The 18133-nt window shown below is 39.9% G+C and overlaps 1 protein-coding gene across 3 annotated transcripts in view; it reads left to right on the top strand.

Annotated features, from left to right (window-relative positions):
• Window positions 1–18133, top strand: part of LOC121383076 (polycystic kidney disease protein 1-like 2) — a 307953-nt gene that overhangs the window by 273200 nt on the left and 16620 nt on the right. Inside the window, exons 21-23 of one of the 3 annotated variants that reach the window (XR_005959252.1) lie at window positions 336–616; window positions 8340–8885; window positions 14293–14807. Coding sequence is in view for 2 of the 3 variants with exons in the window: in XM_041512850.1 (XP_041368784.1) it covers window positions 336–616; window positions 8340–8885; window positions 14293–14528 (1063 nt within the window). In the remaining variant the exon portion in view is untranslated. The remainder of the gene's footprint in view (window positions 1–335; window positions 617–8339; window positions 8886–14292; window positions 14808–18133) is intronic. The other 2 variants (XM_041512850.1, XM_041512851.1) reach the window with 2 other exon arrangements.

The raw sequence follows: 18133 nt of genomic DNA, 5'->3' as shown, positions 1-18133 counted from the left end.
GGTTTGGGGTTTGGCGCAGGCTAAGTGAACGCTACAAGTAGGTTGCTCTGATCGGTATGGAAGTGGGTCAGTAATGGTGGGGTTCCATCACTCTGACACGGAGGACATATTTCCACATTTGTCAAGGGAGAGTCACAGGTCTATCCCCCGACCTTTCGCCCAGAGAACACGTGGGATGTCCTTGTTAGATGTATTCAGCAACTCAACAACCTCCACGAACACTGGTAGATTTAGCCCAGGCACTGCAGGAAGAGTGGCATCAGGTTCCACAAATGACAATAGGTCACCTTATAAGGATTGTATCTTGCAATACATTTTTATTCTTACCTCCACAGACTGGTATCACAATGCTTGCTGACAACATTCATGGAGACCACTATGTGTACATGATCTGCGTGGTGACTGGCTGGTGGGCGCATGCCGGCACCACCTCCAGAGTGTCCATGTACCTCTGTGGGGAGAGTGAAAGGTCTGAACAACATGACCTGATTGACAGCAATAAGAAACTTTTCATAGCTGGTGCTGAGAACTGGTTTCTACTAAAGACCAGCGGAAGTCTGGGACAGATTAAATCTGTGGTCATATGGCATGACAACAGTGGAGAAAAACCATCTTGGTATGTAGGTCTGTTTTTGTTTTGTCTGATGTATTCTCAGACAAATCACTGTCTTATGTATGTAGGACTGTTTTTGTTTTATGTATTATATTCCCAGCTTTAATTCTAACCACCCTGCTCTATTTTCACACTATGAAGAAATCGATCTGTATAAGTCTGCACACTTGACACTGAAGGAAACACAATTAAGCCTCTTTGTCACGTGATTCTCTAAGCCTGTGATTCTCTAAGCCAGTGATTCTCTAAGCCATTCATGCTGTGAATTAGTAGACTTATCAAGTCTTTAAATACCATCCTTCAAAGAGTGTCGGTCAATACAGTTATACCCTCCCGCCCCGGAATCGACAACTGGCGATGTCAGAGGCCGAGTCCGGGGTGGGCGTGCCTGAACCCTCGTGGATAGGGGCACGTAAATATAGTTACCCATACACAATACAGTTATCAAAATATTTCTTAAGAAAATATGATATAATTTGTCACATGATCAAAATGGTCATTATGTCTTTTGTGTCCACTATTGACAGATATTTTGCCAACAATTGCAGATTTAATTGGTCATAACTGATGGATTTTACTCCCTGTCATTTGTTTGTCTTGTGAAATGTTGGTCACAGCGACTGGGTTATGATTCGCAACACACCACCATACCAAGTTGTGAAAAGTTTGATGATCCTATATGAATTGGTAAGGAAGATATAGTCAGGACATGAATTTCCTTTAATGTGCAGTAATCTGTAAAAGTAGGTCACAGTGACATAGTAATGATGTGCATCACATTGATGCAAGGTTTGATGATCTCCTGAACTGATAAGGAAGATATGGGCCAGACAAGAAAGGTTAACAGACTGATAGGCAGACAATCACCTAAAATAAATATCACTTTTCACAATAGAAACGGCCATGTCACTGCAGGCACTACTATCTTTATTTCTTATGAGCTTTTCAAGAAATTTCAAATAACAATAGGATCATATCTTGAATGTGTTAATGTTTTGCCTGTTACAAATTTGTTTAGAAATTATGATGTCTACAGACTTCATTTCTCATCCATTGTCATGAAACTTCACATGTGGATCATTCTACAGAAATCATCACTTTTCAAAATACAAATTCAAAATAAAACAGTTAAAATATATAAGGTTTTATTGTTAATGTTTGGAAACTAGATAAACAAAGAAACATAAAATCATATCTGGCCAATCAGTACTGTAATCGGCCTGCACGCACAGACACATGCATACTCCATGAGCAAACTCATATGTTATTGGTGTTACCAGACAAGTGGGATAATTCAGGAGTGTGATCCAATTGGTTTGTTGTGATCAAAAGCACATGGATGTGTTATTGGGTGTGCCTAATAACATATTTGGAACAACTTTAGCATTAAAAACTATCCAAGAGTGTAATTTTGCATTTCCACACAGATATTCTATATGCGAGTTAAATTATGCACTGTGGCAGTTTTAATTATTTAAAAATATGGAGTCCTTCAAAATAAATTTCATCAAAGTCATAAAGGTAGAAGCTATGCTTTCCTTAATAAATAATTTAAATTTCAAAAATAAAGTTTCTAGAGAAATGACAGTTTAAATATTCTTGAGTAACACCACTGACAATGTGTAACACCAATGACAATGTGTAACACCACTGACAATGTGTAACACCAATGACAATGTGTAACACCGATGACAATGAGTAACACCGATGACAATGTGTAACACCACTGACAATGAGTAACACCGATGACAATGAGTAACACCGATGACAATGTGTAACACCGATGACAATGAGTAACACCGATGACAATGTGTAACACCACTGACAATGAGTAACACCGATGACAATGTGTAACACCGATGACAATGTGTAACACCGATGACAATGTGTAACACCACTGACAATGTGTAACACCAATGACAATGTGTAACACCGATGACAATGAGTAACACCGATGACAATGTGTAACACCACTGACAATGTGTAACACCGATGACAATGTGTAACACCGATGACAATGTGTAACACCGATGACAATGTGTAACACCGATGACAATGTGTAACACCACTGACAATGTGTAACACCAATGACAATGTGTAACACCGATGACAATGAGTAACACCGATGACAATGTGTAACACCACTGACAATGAGTAACACCGATGACAATGAGTAACACCGATGACAATGTGTAACACCGATGACAATGTGTAACACCGATGACAATGAGTAACACCAATGACAATGTGTAACACCGATGACAATGTGTAACACCGATGACAATGAGTAACACCACTGACAATGTGTAACACCAATGACAATGTGTAACACCGATGACAATGTGTAACACCGATGACAAAAAAGTAACACCGATGACAATGTGTAACACCGATGACAATGTGTAACACCGATGACAATGAGTAACACCGATGACAATGTGTAACACCGATGACAAAAAAGTAACACCGATGACAATGTGTAACACCGATGACAATGTGTAACACCAATGACAATGTGTAACACCAATGACAATGTGTAACACCGATGACAATGAGTAACACCAATGACAATGTGTAACACCGATGACAATGTGTAACACCAATGACAATGTGTAACACCGATGACAATGAGTAACACCAATGACAATGTGTAACACCAATGACAATGTGTAACACCGATGACAATGTGTAACACCGATGACAATGTGTAACACCGATGACAATGTGTAACACCAATGACAATGTGTAACACCAATGACAATGTGTAACACCGATGACAATGTGTAACACCAATGACAATGTGTAACACCAATGACAATGAGTAACACCGATGACAATGTGTAACACCAATGACAATGTGTAACACCAATGACAATGTGTAACACCGATGACAATGTGTAACACCGATGACAATGTGTAACACCGATGACAATGTGTAACACCAATGACAATGTGTAACACCGATGACAATGAGTAACACCAATGACAATGTGTAACACCAATGACAATGTGTAACACCAATGACAATGTGTAACACCGATGACAATGTGTAACACCAATGACAATGTGTAACACCGATGACAATGAGTAACACCAATGACAATGTGTAACACCGATGACAATGTGTAACACCAATGACAATGTGTAACACCGATGACAATGAGTAACACCAATGACAATGTGTAACACCGATGACAATGTGTAACACCGATGACAATGTGTAACACCGATGACAATGTGTAACACCGATGACAATGTGTAACACCGATGACAATGTGTAACACCGATGACAATGTGTAACACCAATGACAATGTGTAACACCGATGACAATGTGTAACACCGATGACAATGAGTAACACCAATGACAATGAGTAACACCGATGACAATGTGTAACACCGATGACAATGTGTAACACCAATGACAATGTGTAACACCACTGACAAAAAAGTAACACCAATGACAATGTGTAACACCGATGACAATGTGTAACACCGATGACAATGAGTAAGACCGATGACAATGTGTAACACCGATGACAATGAGTAACACCGATGACAATGTGTAACACCGATGACAATGTGTAACACCGATGACAATGTGTAACACCGATGACAATGTGTAACACCGATGACAATGAGTAACACCAATGACAATGTGTAACACCAATGACAATGTGTAACACCAATGACAATGTGTAACACCCATGACAATGTGTAACACCGATGACAATGTGTAACACCGATGACAATGTGTAACACCAATGACAATGTGTAACACCAATGACAATGTGTAACACCAATGACAATGTGTAACACCGATGACAATGAGTAACACCAATGACAATGAGTAACACCAATGACAATGTGTAACACCGATGACAATGTGTAACACCAATGACAATGTGTAACACCACTGACAAAAAAGTAACACCAATGACAATGTGTAACACCGATGACAATGTGTAACACCGATGACAATGAGTAAGACCGATGACAATGTGTAACACCGATGACAATGAGTAACACCGATGACAATGTGTAACACCGATGACAAAAAAGTAACACCGATGACAATGTGTAACACCGATGACAATGTGTAACACCAATGACAATGTGTAACACCAATGACAATGTGTAACACCAATGAAAAAAAAGTAACACCAATGACAATGTGTAACACCAATGACAATGTGTAACACCAATGACATTCAAGACTGGATCCTTGAAACACTATTATTCTTGAGACTACCACTACTTAGCAAACATATGTAATTAATATTTCCTTAATTAAAAAAAACAAACCATTTCAACCTACAACTACTACAGGCCTATTAGAATAATTGTGTATTTCTGGAAACACTGATAAAAGTTAGATACAGCCGGTCAGAGAGTTTTAAAATTACACTAAATTCAGATACTGAATTTTAATTTTGGTTTAAATATCAAGTTAAAGATTTATTCATTCATTCATTTATACAGTTATTTTCATGCTTATATTAAGATCCAAGCACGCAGTCCTGGAGACACACATAAGCTGTCTGAATCAGGTATCCAAAAACATAACTTAGTTCAGGTCTATGTTCAAATATGCACTAGCAGTAAACCATACAACAAAGGACTGTCAGTTGCAGACCTCTATAGCTTTCTTTTAAAGATTAACTTTATAATAAAATTATAAAGTATGATTTGGATGGTTTAAATCTATTTTACTGTATATTTTGTATTCCACATAACCGAGTAAAAAGTGTTAATCCTACTTTTGCTTTCACGTAAGAGCTGCAAAAATCAACATTAAATGTTCCAATTTGTTTTCAGAAAAGGAGGATGCCTTATAAATATGTTACATTATTCTAATGTTTTCAGTACATACACTATACAGCAAATCAAACAAATTATGATGTCACCATTTACTTTGCTTAATAATTTTTTTAAAGAAAAAATTCAGTTTGTTCAGCATTCCGGTCCAGTCCCCTATTACCAACACCCATCACTAAAACTTGATGTCAATACAGATAGGCATTATGTTCATACCATAGATAGTAAAACATACATTTTTTATTGAATTAATTCTTAATTAACACAATTTATATTCTCAAAATTATTTACAGTTGTTACAAATGGATTATATTTTTACTATTCACTACAGTTGAAGCACAAAAATGCAGCATACCTTTTGCAGATCGAATATAATAATTGAACACAAATTCTAACAATAGGGAGTTTAATAATGATAAAAATTAAATGATTTGGCCTTGTTGATCTAACATTTGTGAGGTCATGTGACATGCGCTGAATGTTAATTTATCTTCCTTCATTTCAAGTCAACGTCTTACATTTTCTCATAAATATATACTGTAACACCAATGACATAAAATTTATGGACAAGCTTATATTGCCCACCATCTTTTGAATACGGAAAATATTTACAAGATTCCTTTTTTAGTAAGTAAGTCAGCCATCAGTAGGTATTACATTAAAGGTATTCAGTGTTATATCTTCTATTATATATTTTAAAAGTGTATATTATGTATAGTGTTGTGCTAGGGACAAGTAACACCAATGACATTTTACACTAATCCTGAATAAAATCTCTATCAATGCTGTTTAGCAGAGAAAAAAAATTTCTATGATATTATTAACAAAGTATCATTAAAAACAACAAATCTTGTTTTCTATATATATAAATACAAAAGAAATTGTGTAGGGACATAAAAAATTACAATTTCTGTAGAATGACCCATATAGGAATAGTATCTTGATATCTTAAACAAGTTCGTATTTGGCCTCTTTGCATCAAAAGTCAAGGTCGGTGTTAAAACTAGAAATAGAAATTACCAGTAATTTACAGGATTCTGCTAGACTGCGATGGGATTTGCAGCATTTCCGAGACGTAGTCCAGTGATAAAGTGCTTGCTTGATGCACGGTTGGTTTTGGATCGATCCCAGTCAGTGGGCTATTTCTCGCTCCAGCCAGTGTACCACGACTGGTACATCAAAGGCCATGGTATGTGTTATCTTGTCTGCGGGATGGTGCATATAAAAGATCCCTTGCTGCTAATAGAAAAGAGTAGCCCATGAAGTGGTGACAGCTGGTTTTCTCTATCAATATCTGTGTGGTCCTTAACCATATGTCCAATGCCATATAACTGTAAATATAATGTGTTCAGTGTGTCGTTAAATAAACCATTTACTTTACTGAGTGACTCATTGACTGGTAACTTATAAACGCTACTATAATGTGTCTTTAACAAGTGCAGTAATTGAATAGAATCTGGATGTAGTTTGAGAACTGAAATGAAGGCTAGCACTTGTACTAGTGGTATTGTTTCATTTTGTTAATGTCACTTGTTAAAAATATTTTATCCTGGTGGTTTTTTTTTGTTTGTTTGGCTTTTTGGGAGGGGGGGGGGGGTTGTGTATAAGAATTGTCAAAACACTTTTGACTTATTTAAGTTTACAATGACACCACACAGTTAAGAGTTCCTCATTTGGATTGGCCAGTTAACACATTATACTAAGTAATAGTTAGAGGACGAGAAACAATACTTTATCGGCGTATAAAGGTAGTGTCGCACGAGACAAAGCCGAGCGTTTTCTCGTGCGACACTACCTTTATACGCCGATAAAGTATTGTTACTCGTCCTCTAACTGTCTTAGAGCAGAGCCAAAATCTCGTACAGCAATACCGCTTATAAAGTGAATGTCTGAAGTACTTTATCGGGATATAAATGTACTTCACGTGACCAAATATGAAGCTCCCATTGGACTAGAAATTCAACTGTGCTCTAATTTCCAAATACAGTAGAATCTTGTTGGGTCAAACTCGGAAGGATTGAATACACTGCAATGCTTGAACCAAAAACCAAGTCCGAGTTAAACTTACATGTTGTTGATCGAATGGTTAGGTCGAACTACCCATTGGGTCAAACACTTTCTGGAGCACTGACGGGGTTCGAACCAGCATGATTCAACTGTATGTGCTCATTTCTACATTGCAACACAAACCAGCCTTGTTGCTTACTAAATTAGATGTTGGGTGTGAACCTTAGTAATGTTCTTCAAATTCAAGTATTGGGAGTAATTCACCCAGTACTCTTGTCTTGTTTATTTATTGTTTGTAATGGATTTTCTTAGAAATTATTCGCATTTCAAGATTTTTTTTTAACTATGAAAATTGTACATGATTAGCACCCCCACCATATGAGACATGGGGCCAACTGCATCCCGAGTAAGACCTTACATTTGGGTAAAAATTATACAGATATTCGGGCAAAATGTGCTAACCCGAGTCATTTTCACCATGTATTTTCATCATCTACCCTCAAAATTAATTGTAATCCATGTAAAAATGTGTAATTATTTGTTTCAACCCTATACATAGCGGTTTGATAGTAATGCTAATATGAATAAACATTGTAATCAAGATTCAGGCATTTTTCTTTTAATTTGAGCAAAAGCCCCACTACAAAAATGGGAGCCCATATGCCTGTTATCCACACATCTCTGTTAATTTTTCTACACTTTATACAAACTGAATTTAAAAAAACAAAAACCCACTTTAGATGACCCGTTGATTCTTTATTTATACAGTTAACTTTCATATTATGATTGGTTCAACAACAACATCAACATACCTACACACACACCCCTTCTAGTTTTATTTCATTGATATCCTACAGGTATTGCAAAGAAAAATAAAAAACATTTCTCCACGATATTCCACAGGTACCTCAATGAAATTGTAGTCAAGGATGTCCAGACTGAGGACATATGGCACTGTCTCTATAATAAATGGCTCAGGGTCCATAAAGGAAATGGAACTCCTCAAGCTGACATCCCTGCAGTTGAAAACGCAACCTTTGCCAAGAAGCGTTTCTACCAGTTCATGCAGACAATGAGTCGGGACTTGCGCGATGAACACATCTGGCTGAGCATCTTCTCGAAACCTCCGACCAGCAAGTTCACACACGTCCAGCGTCTCACGTGTGCTCTGTCTCTTGTCCTGTCAATGATGCTCACCAGCATAATGTTCCACGGAATTCCACAAGATGATCCCGAGGACCAGATTGATTTCGGAGATTTCCACTTCTCACTGGTGGATTTTGTAATTGGAATCGAGAGTGCCCTGATAGTGTTTCCTATCATTATGATCATCATCTTGTTGTTTAAGTTAATCAAACCAAAACCACACACTGTACTGAAGTCATACGAACCTGTGGGTGATAAGATGAAACTTCATGAGAAAAAGAAAGATATATTTTCAAAGTTAAGGTATTTGATTGTTTAACTGAAATCATTTCTTTTTAATCCAAGAGTTCGCACACATCATGGAAAACTTGGGAAGTCATGGAATTTGAGATTTAAAAATCCAGGTCTGGCAAACCTGGAAAACTGGTTTTCAATAAAAAGTCGTGGAAAATCAAAAAGAGACACCCAGAGATAAAGTTTTTAATAAAATGTATAATTCTTACAGGGTTGAAAATGAACATGAAAACCATGGTCGCTAGCTGAGCCAGTTGAAGAAAAATCTTACTGGGCCTTCTCAAATTCAACTAGCCCTTCAATTATCATTATTACAGGGTTGAAAATTAACATGAAAACCGTGGTCGTTAGTAGGGCCAGTTGAAGACAAATCTTATACAGTATAGTCAGTCCGCAGTAGGGTTGAAATTAACATGAAAACCGTGGTCGTTAGTAGGGCCAGTTGAAGACAAATCTTACTGGGCCTTCTCAAATTCAACTAGCCCTTCAATTATGACATTGAAATTTAACTGCACAGCCAAAATAAAAATTAAAATGTTCTTTGTTGAATAATAACCATGTGCTTACCTTATATAGTCCGTTTGCTTCAAAAGGAAACCGATGAATTGGCATGCAACTTCATAATGAATAAAGTTTCATATAAAAATATGTTATTAAGTTTTAAACATATACAAACTCAAATAATATTTTTTTGAAAACAAAATCCAGTATATTTTTTACATATTACCATTAAATTATACAGATTAAATCTCATTTTTAGTACAGGAGTAAAGGCAAAGCGCTAGAACTAACAATGTATGCTACATAACTTGCATTGTCTCTGAAGCAAAAAAAAAAAAAAATGCAGTACAAAGAGACTAAATGTAGAACTGCACGTGCTTTAGTAATTAAACTAGTATGGTAGTGACAGTCCTCTTTGTAGGATGCAAGAGGGATAAAATCTCCAGTAAAGGATTTCCATGGGAGTGGCTGTCCTATAGACAAGATACTAGACAGAGATCCATGGAATCATCCACTATTTTGACAAATGCCCATTCAACTGCATTGTGCAGTGTATCACTGATCATGTAAATTGCGGTTTTGTGGTTCAGATTACCTTGGATGATCCTTAAACTTATATCAGAAAAGAAGATTTAATCTATGCAGTTTGATGGCAATTTATAAATATAAATATTTTAATTTACCTTGAATACCCCGTCTACCACCCCCATTTTTTTTTTTTATCCGAGATGGCATGGGTTTAACATTTAATAAATTAATATGTTTTTATATGAATTTTACCTTTACTCATTACGAAGTTAAATGCCAGTTCATTGCGCAAATGGACAATGGCCAAAAATTACGATTTTCTGCCTTAGTAAAATGTAATATGTTTGTGTGTGTGCGTGTGTGTTCGTTCTTATGTTCGTCAATGATACCCACGATGACAATCAATTGACTGGCCTTTGGAATAAGCCCAATAGTAATGAAAAATTCATTGTTATTTTTATAGGTGCTCATGCACTCACGTTAGTGTGATTTGGAACTATATATACTTACAAGACATATTTTGATTTTGTCCCAGAATAATATAAGCTAATAAAATATGATTTTTTTGTTTTCCATAACACTGAATAACCATTATCAAATAGTAGCTCAATTGGATAATTATGGCGTATCCATTCCATTCCAATAAGCTGACGACTTCAGATTTTAAAAATACATGCAGTGTCTTCAATACTGTTGAGCTCTATTTTTGAAAAGACCTGGCCCAAAGCCACAGATGCTGAGTCAGGCGCTGTCAAAATATAGAGCATGTTCTATGTCTTCTGCTGCCAGAATAGTTCGTGCCAGCACATACGCGGTATGTTTTTCACATTCAGTTCAGTTCCAGTGTGTTTCTTTTTTTAACTGGTACCTGAAATCGAGTCGCCCAATTGACTACTAATTTTCAACCCTGTCCTTAAATAGGTAAATCCGATCGTTGTCGAGAAGCACAAGTCCTGAACCGGTTCCCGTTAGATTTAGTCAATTGACTGGCATTTGTCTCCCTCCTATTACAGCATTACGTTGCAAGTGTAATGCATATAGTTAATTAGTCATATTACTGGTATTGTAATAACTTTACGACATTACATTGCACGTATAATGCATAAAACTGAGAAATTGTGAAAAACTAAAATTTCACTGTATCGAATATTGCAAAGCACAATTAACGCATAGTCCAATAGTCAATAGTTCCCTTTATGTTGAGCAATATACCTTCTGCTCCTGCTTTTGGACTACATATCGCAACTTCCAAGATACCTTATGACATGCACATTGTATGCAGATTTCAAACAGTGCCATATCATTCTGGCACAGACATTGTTTCACCAGTGTTATGATGTTCAGTGACTCTTGAAGGTATTTAAACAGTTTTATGGTAGGCATTTGGAGGCCATATCTACTAAATATGATGCATAGCCAACCAAAATGATTGCTTATGATATGCCATATTTTTAACAAGTTTAGGTTTTCTAGCTAGTCTTGGGAGAGTTCTCCTACAGGTGTTGCAGGAAGGATGGAACACCCTGTTATGGATCTCCTAGAGGAGTGGCACTTCTCCTGCAGGCGGTGCAGGAAGGATGGAACACCCTGTTACGGATCTCCTAGGGGAGTGACAGTTCTCCTACAGGTGGTGCAGGAAGGATGGAACACCCTGTTTTTCACACAGTAGTATTTCAAGTAGTCTAGCAGCCACTGCCGAGTGTTTCACACGGTAGTATTTCAAGTAGTCTAGCAGCCACTGGTGTTTCAGTAGTTTCAAGTAGTCTAGCAGCCACTGCCGAGTGTTTCACACGGTAGTATTTCAAGTAGTCTAGCAGCCACTGCCGAGTGTTTCACACGGTAGTATTTCAGTAGTATTTCAAGTAGTCTAGCAGCCACTGCCGAGTGTTTCACACGGTAGTATTTCAAGTAGTCTAGCAGCCACTGCCGAGTGTTTCACACGGTAGTATTTCAGGTAGTCTAGCAGCCACTGCCGAGTGTTTCACACGGTAGTATTTCAAGTAGTCTAGCAGCCACTGCCGAGTGTTTCACACGGTAGTATTTCAAGTAGTCTAGCAGCCACTGCCGAGTGTTTCACAGGGTTATTTCAAGTAGTCTAGCAGCCACTGCCAAGTGTAGTAGTTTCAAGTAGTCTAGCAGCCACTGCCGAGTGTTTCACACGGTAGTATTTCAAGTAGTCTAGCAGCCACTGCCGAGTGTTTCACACGGTAGTATTTCAAGTAGTCTAGCAGCCACTGCCGAGTGTTTCACAGGGTAGTATTTCAAGTAGTCTAGCAGCCACTGCCGAGTGTTTCACACGGTAGTATTTCAAGTAGTCTAGCAGCCACTGCCGAGTGTTTCACACGGTAGTATTTCAAGTAGTCTAGCAGCCACTGCCGAGTGTTTCACACGGTAGTATTTCAAGTAGTCTAGCAGCCACTGCCGAGTGTTTCACACGGTAGTATTTCAAGTAGTCTAGCAGCCACTGCCGAGTGTTTCACAGGGTAGTATTTCAAGTAGTCTAGCAGCCACTGCCGAGTGTTTCACACGGTAGTATTTCAAGTAGTCTAGCAGCCACTGCCGAGTGTTTCACACGGTAGTATTTCAAGTAGTCTAGCAGCCACTGCCGAGTGTTTCACACGGTAGTATTTCAAGTAGTCTAGCAGCCACTGCCGAGTGTTTCACACGGTAGTATTTCAAGTAGTCTAGCAGCCACTGCCGAGTGTTTCACACGGTAGTATTTCAAGTATTAGCAGCCACTGCAACAGTAGTCTAGCAGCCACTGCCGAGTGTTTCACACAAGGTAGTATTTCAAGTAGTCTAGCAGCCACTGCCGAGTGTTTCACACGGTAGTATTTCAAGTAGTCTAGCAGCCACTGCCGAGTGTTTCACACGGTAGTATTTCAAGTAGTCTAGCAGCCACTGCCGAGTGTTTCACACGGTAGTATTTCAAGTAGTCTAGCAGCCACTGCCGAGTGTTTCACACGGTAGTATTTCAAGTAGTCTAGCAGCCACTGCCGAGTGTTTCACACGGTAGTATTTCAAGTAGTCTAGCAGCCACTGCCGAGTGTTTCACACGGTAGTATTTCAAGTAGTCTAGCAGCCACTGCCGAGTGTTTCACACGGTAGTATTTCAAGTAGTCTAGCAGCCACTGCCGAGTGTTTCACACGGTAGTATTTCAAGTAGTCTAGCAGCCACTGCCGAGTGTTTCACACGTAGTAGTATTTCAAGTAGTATTAGCAGCCACTGCCGAGTGTTTCACACGGTAGTATTTCAAGTAGTGTAGCAGCCACTGCCGAGTGTTTCACACGGTAGTATTTCAAGTAGTCTAGCAGCCACTGCCGAGTGTTTCACAGGGTAGTATTTCAAGTAGTCTAGCAGCCACTGCCGAGTGTTTCACACGGGTAGTATTTCAAGTAGTCTAGCAGCCACTGCCGAGTGTTTCACAGGGTAGTATTTCAAGTAGTCTAGCAGCCACTGCCGAGTGTTTCACAGGGTAGTATTTCAAGTAGTCTAGCAGCCACTGCCGAGTGTTTCACACGGTAGTATTTCAAGTAGTCTAGCAGCCACTGCCGAGTGTTTCACAGGGTAGTATTTCAAGTAGTCTAGCAGCCACTGCCGAGTGTTTCACACGGTAGTATTTCAAGTAGTCTAGCAGCCACTGCCGAGTGTTTCACAGTAGTATTTCAAGTAGTCTAGCAGCCACTGCCGAGTGTTTCACACGTAGTAGTATTTCCGAGTGTTTCACACAGTAGTCTAGCAGCCCACTGCCGAGTGTTTCACACGGTAGTATTTCAAGTAGTCTAGCAGCCACTGCCGAGTGTTTCACACGGTAGTATTTCAAGTAGTCTAGCAGCCACTGCCGAGTGTTTCACACGGTAGTATTTCAAGTAGTCTAGCAGCCACTGCCGAGTGTTTCACACAGTAGTATTTCACAGAGAAGAGTACTCACTGGGTTGCTATATTATGTTTAATGTTAACCTACTATATGTTATTTCTCATTTCTGGTGGTAGGTTGCTTTATTCGGTTATGTAAGTCAATAGTACAGAATTGGTAGATTACCTGTAATCATTTGTTGTAGCTCTACAATGCCAAAAGTCTATTTTAACCAACTCTACTATTCCACAAGGTTTCTACTACAAGGTACCGATGGTAAAATCACACACCCTAAAATCTTAGAAATTAATGGATATATTTTTATGACAGTTAGATTGGGATTAGTAAGAGAACTGCTGTTTAAAATCTGTCAAAGCATATGCATGTAAAAACCAGTGTCCATTTAATTTTTATTACTTAAACTCAAATTATTTTCTGACTGTTCTGGTGGACTTAAAAAACAAACCCGAAAATTCAGTTGCTGATTTGATTTGTTAACCTTTTCACTTTTCTTTTCTTCTGTTTTTCAGATTGCCGTGGTACTTTGTTTATGTTGCTTATTTCGTAGCAGTCACAACCTCCCTTATCTGCTCATACTTTGTGATGCTGTATGGACTCGAGTACGGCTACAACAAAAGTGTGGCATGGCTCATTTCTTTCTTCACGTCATTCTTCCAGAGTGCACTTGTTACAGAACCAGTCAAGGTTTTAACTATAGCGTTCCTGTTCACCCTCATATTTAGACACAGTGTGCAGTATACAACAGGTACACAGAGCGACCATCTGTAATATTTAAAAACAAAGTGTCAGTTGGCAGGTTTTGAACCTATTGCACTGATTCACATGGCATTTGACTGTCCAGCAGTATATCCACGCGGCCAAAGTGGCTTCTACAAAATAGAAGCACCTTAACCAGTAGTTAAGACTGTGTACTGTCAAATACAATTTTGCACAGCAATGATATGCCTATATGGTAACACTCTACTGTGAACAACCAACTCCCTTTGACATGTTTCATTTTATGAAGTAAAAAGGCGAGATAAAGGTATTACTTTTCCTGTGCCGTCGACTTTTGCTTTAAAGCGGCTATGTCTGGAATATTTTTATTATTTAAGCATTTAGAACAGAAAATCCCATTACATTTGGTGCATATAAGACGCCGCACTCTGAATTGGTTTCACTACACTGGCTTTTCCAAGTTAAAAATAAACCCACTATTTTGAAAATGGGACACTTTTGCCGGGCTCCCTCTCAGCTAAAAATAGTACGGTTCGGCTATTGTTGCATTACAAAAACCGAGCGGATTCTAGCAGCCAATTCCTAGCAGCCAATTACGCTAGCAGCCAATTTCAGCAGACCCTCATGGCGATGATCTAAACACCGGACTCACACGCCTTTCGATTGTTACCTGTATTTCACACACTTTTATACACACTGTTACGCTAATTTTTAATTATTCACTACAACTTAAGAATTTTAGAGTTTTAAAGAGTATCTTTATATAATAACAACACAAAAACAAAATAACAACCAAGACTCATTTTCACAGTCTTATTGTTACTAATATCCGTATAAATACAACTTAACCGTTTTATTAAGCACTTTTATAATATCTGAAGTATCACTTTAAAAATCCGTCTGTACTACGGTAATATAGGATGTCCAACTAGTATTGTATAGCCCACACCACAACACACATTATAAAAAGCGTAATGGTCCGGTGTTTAGAACGTCGCCATGCGTGTCTGCTGAAATTGGCTGCTAGCGTAATTGGCTGCTAGGAAGTGGCTGCTAGAATGCGCTCGGTATTACAAAATGGCGAGAATTGTTCTAACTGGCTAGTAACCATTTGACGATATGCGTTAATGACGACAACTTGCGAGTGAATTAAAAGTGCAGTTATGCTTGTATTTGAACTTAGAACTTGACTGTATACGATTGAAACCAGACATTGCAGCTTTAAAGTTTAGTGTTCAAGTTTCTCATTTAGATAACTTTCTCACAAACATTTATTTCCTAGGTCAGTAAAAGTTGTTTTATGGTTGCATCTGTGGAAGTTCATCACAGTGCCACAGTGGTAGGTGAGACAGTGCCACAGTGGTATGTGAGACAGTGCCACAGTGGTAGGTGAGACAGTGCCACAGTGGTAGGTGAGACAGTGCCACAGTGGTAGGTGAGACACTTGCATCTGTGGAAGTTCATCACAGTGCCACAGTGGTAGGTGAGACAGTGCCACAGTGGTAGGTGAGACAGTGCCACAGTGGTAGGTGAGACACTTGCATCTGTGGAAGTTCATCACAGTGCCACAGTGGTAGGTGAGACAGTGCCACAGTGGTAGGTGAGACAGTGCCACAGTGGTAGGTGAGACAGTGCCACAGTGGTAGGTGAGACAGTGCCACAGTGGTAGGTGAGACACTTGCATCTGTGGAAGTTCATCACAGTGCCACAGTGGTAGGTGAGACAGTGCCACAGTGGTAGGTGAGACAGTGCCACAGTGGTAGGTGAGACAGTGCCACAGTGGTAGGTGAGACACTTGCATCTGTGGAAGTTCATCACAGTGCCACAGTGGTAGGTGAGACAGTGCCACAGTGGTAGGTGAGACACTTACATCTGTGGAAGTTCATCACAGTGCCACAGTGGTAGGTGAGACAGTGCCACAGTGGTAGGTGAGACAGTGCCACAGTGGTAGGTGAGACAGTGCCACAGTGGTAGGTGAGACAGTGCCACAGTGGTAGGTGAGACAGTGCCACAGTGGTAGGTGAGACAGTGCCACAGTGGTAGGTGAGACACTTACATCTGTGGAAGTTCATCACAGTGCCACAGTGGTAGGTGAGACAGTGCCACAGTGGTAGGTGAGACAGTGCCACAGTGGTAGGTGAGACACTTACATCTGTGGAAGTTCATCACAGTGCCACAGTGGTAGGTGAGACAGTGCCACAGTGGTAGGTGAGACACTTGCATCTGTGGAAGTTCATCACAGTGCCACAGTGGTAGGTGAGACAGTGCCACAGTGGTAGGTGAGACACTTGCATCTGTGGAAGTTCATCACAGTGCCACAGTGGTAGGTGAGACACTTACATCTCTGGAAGTTCATCACAGTGCCACAGTGGTAGGTGAGACAGTGCCACAGTGGTAGGTGAGACACTTACATCTGTGGAAGTTCATCACAGTGCCACAGTGGTAGGTGAGACACTGGAAGGTACAGTGCCACAGTGGAAGTTCATCACAGTGCCACAGTGGTAGGTGAGACAGTGCCACAGTGGTAGGTGAGACACTTGCATCTGTGGAAGTTCATCACAGTGCCACAGTGGTAGGTGAGACAGTGCCACAGTGGTAGGTGAGACAGTGCCACAGTGGTAGGTGAGACACTTACATCTGTGGAAGTTCATCACAGTGCCACAGTGGTAGGTGAGACACTTACATCTGTGGAAGTTCATCACAGTGCCACAGTGGTAGGTGAGACACTTACATCTGTGGAAGTTCATCACAGTGCCACAGTGGTAGGTGAGACAGTGCCACAGTGGTAGGTGAGACAGTGCCACAGTGGTAGGTGAGACACTTACATCTGTGGAAGTTCATCACAGTGCCACAGTGGTAGGTGAGACACTTACATCTGTGGAAGTTCATCACAGTGCCACAGTGGTAGGTGAGACACTTACATCTGTGGAAGTTCATCACAGTGCCACAGTGGTAGGTGAGACACTTACATCTGTGGAAGTTCATCACAGTGCCACAGTGGTAGGTGAGACACTTACATCTGTGGAAGTTCATCACAGTGCCACAGTGGTAGGTGAGACACTTACATCTGTGGAAGTTCATCACAGTGCCACAGTGGTAGGTGAGACACTTACATCTGTGGAAGTTCATCACAGTGCCACAGTGGTAGGTGAGACACTTACATCTGTGGAAGTTCATCACAGTGCCACAGTGGTAGGTGAGACACTTACATCTGTGGAAGTTCATCACAGTGCCACAGTGGTAGGTGAGACACTTACATCTGTGGAAGTTCATCACAGTGCCACAGTGGTAGGTGAGACACTTACATCTGTGGAAGTTCATCACAGTGCCACAGTGGTAGGTGAGACACTTACATCTGTGGAAGTTCATCACAGTGCCAGTGGTAGGTGAGACACTTACATCTGTGGAAGTTCATCACAGTGCCACAGTGGTAGGTGAGACACTTACATCTGTGGAAGTTCATCACAGTGCCACAGTGGTAGGTGAGACACTTACATCTGTGGAAGTTCATCACAGTGCCACAGTGGTGAGACACTTACATCTGTGGAAGTTCATCACAGTGCCACAGTGGTAGGTGAGACACTTACATCTGTGGAAGTTCATCACAGTGCCACAGTGGTAGGTGAGACACTT

Source organism: Gigantopelta aegis, chromosome 10, assembly GCF_016097555.1.
Source record: "Gigantopelta aegis isolate Gae_Host chromosome 10, Gae_host_genome, whole genome shotgun sequence".
NCBI classification, from domain to species: Eukaryota; Metazoa; Mollusca; class Gastropoda; order Neomphalida; family Peltospiridae; genus Gigantopelta; species Gigantopelta aegis.
This window is presented reverse-complemented; position numbering and strand designations above follow the sequence as displayed.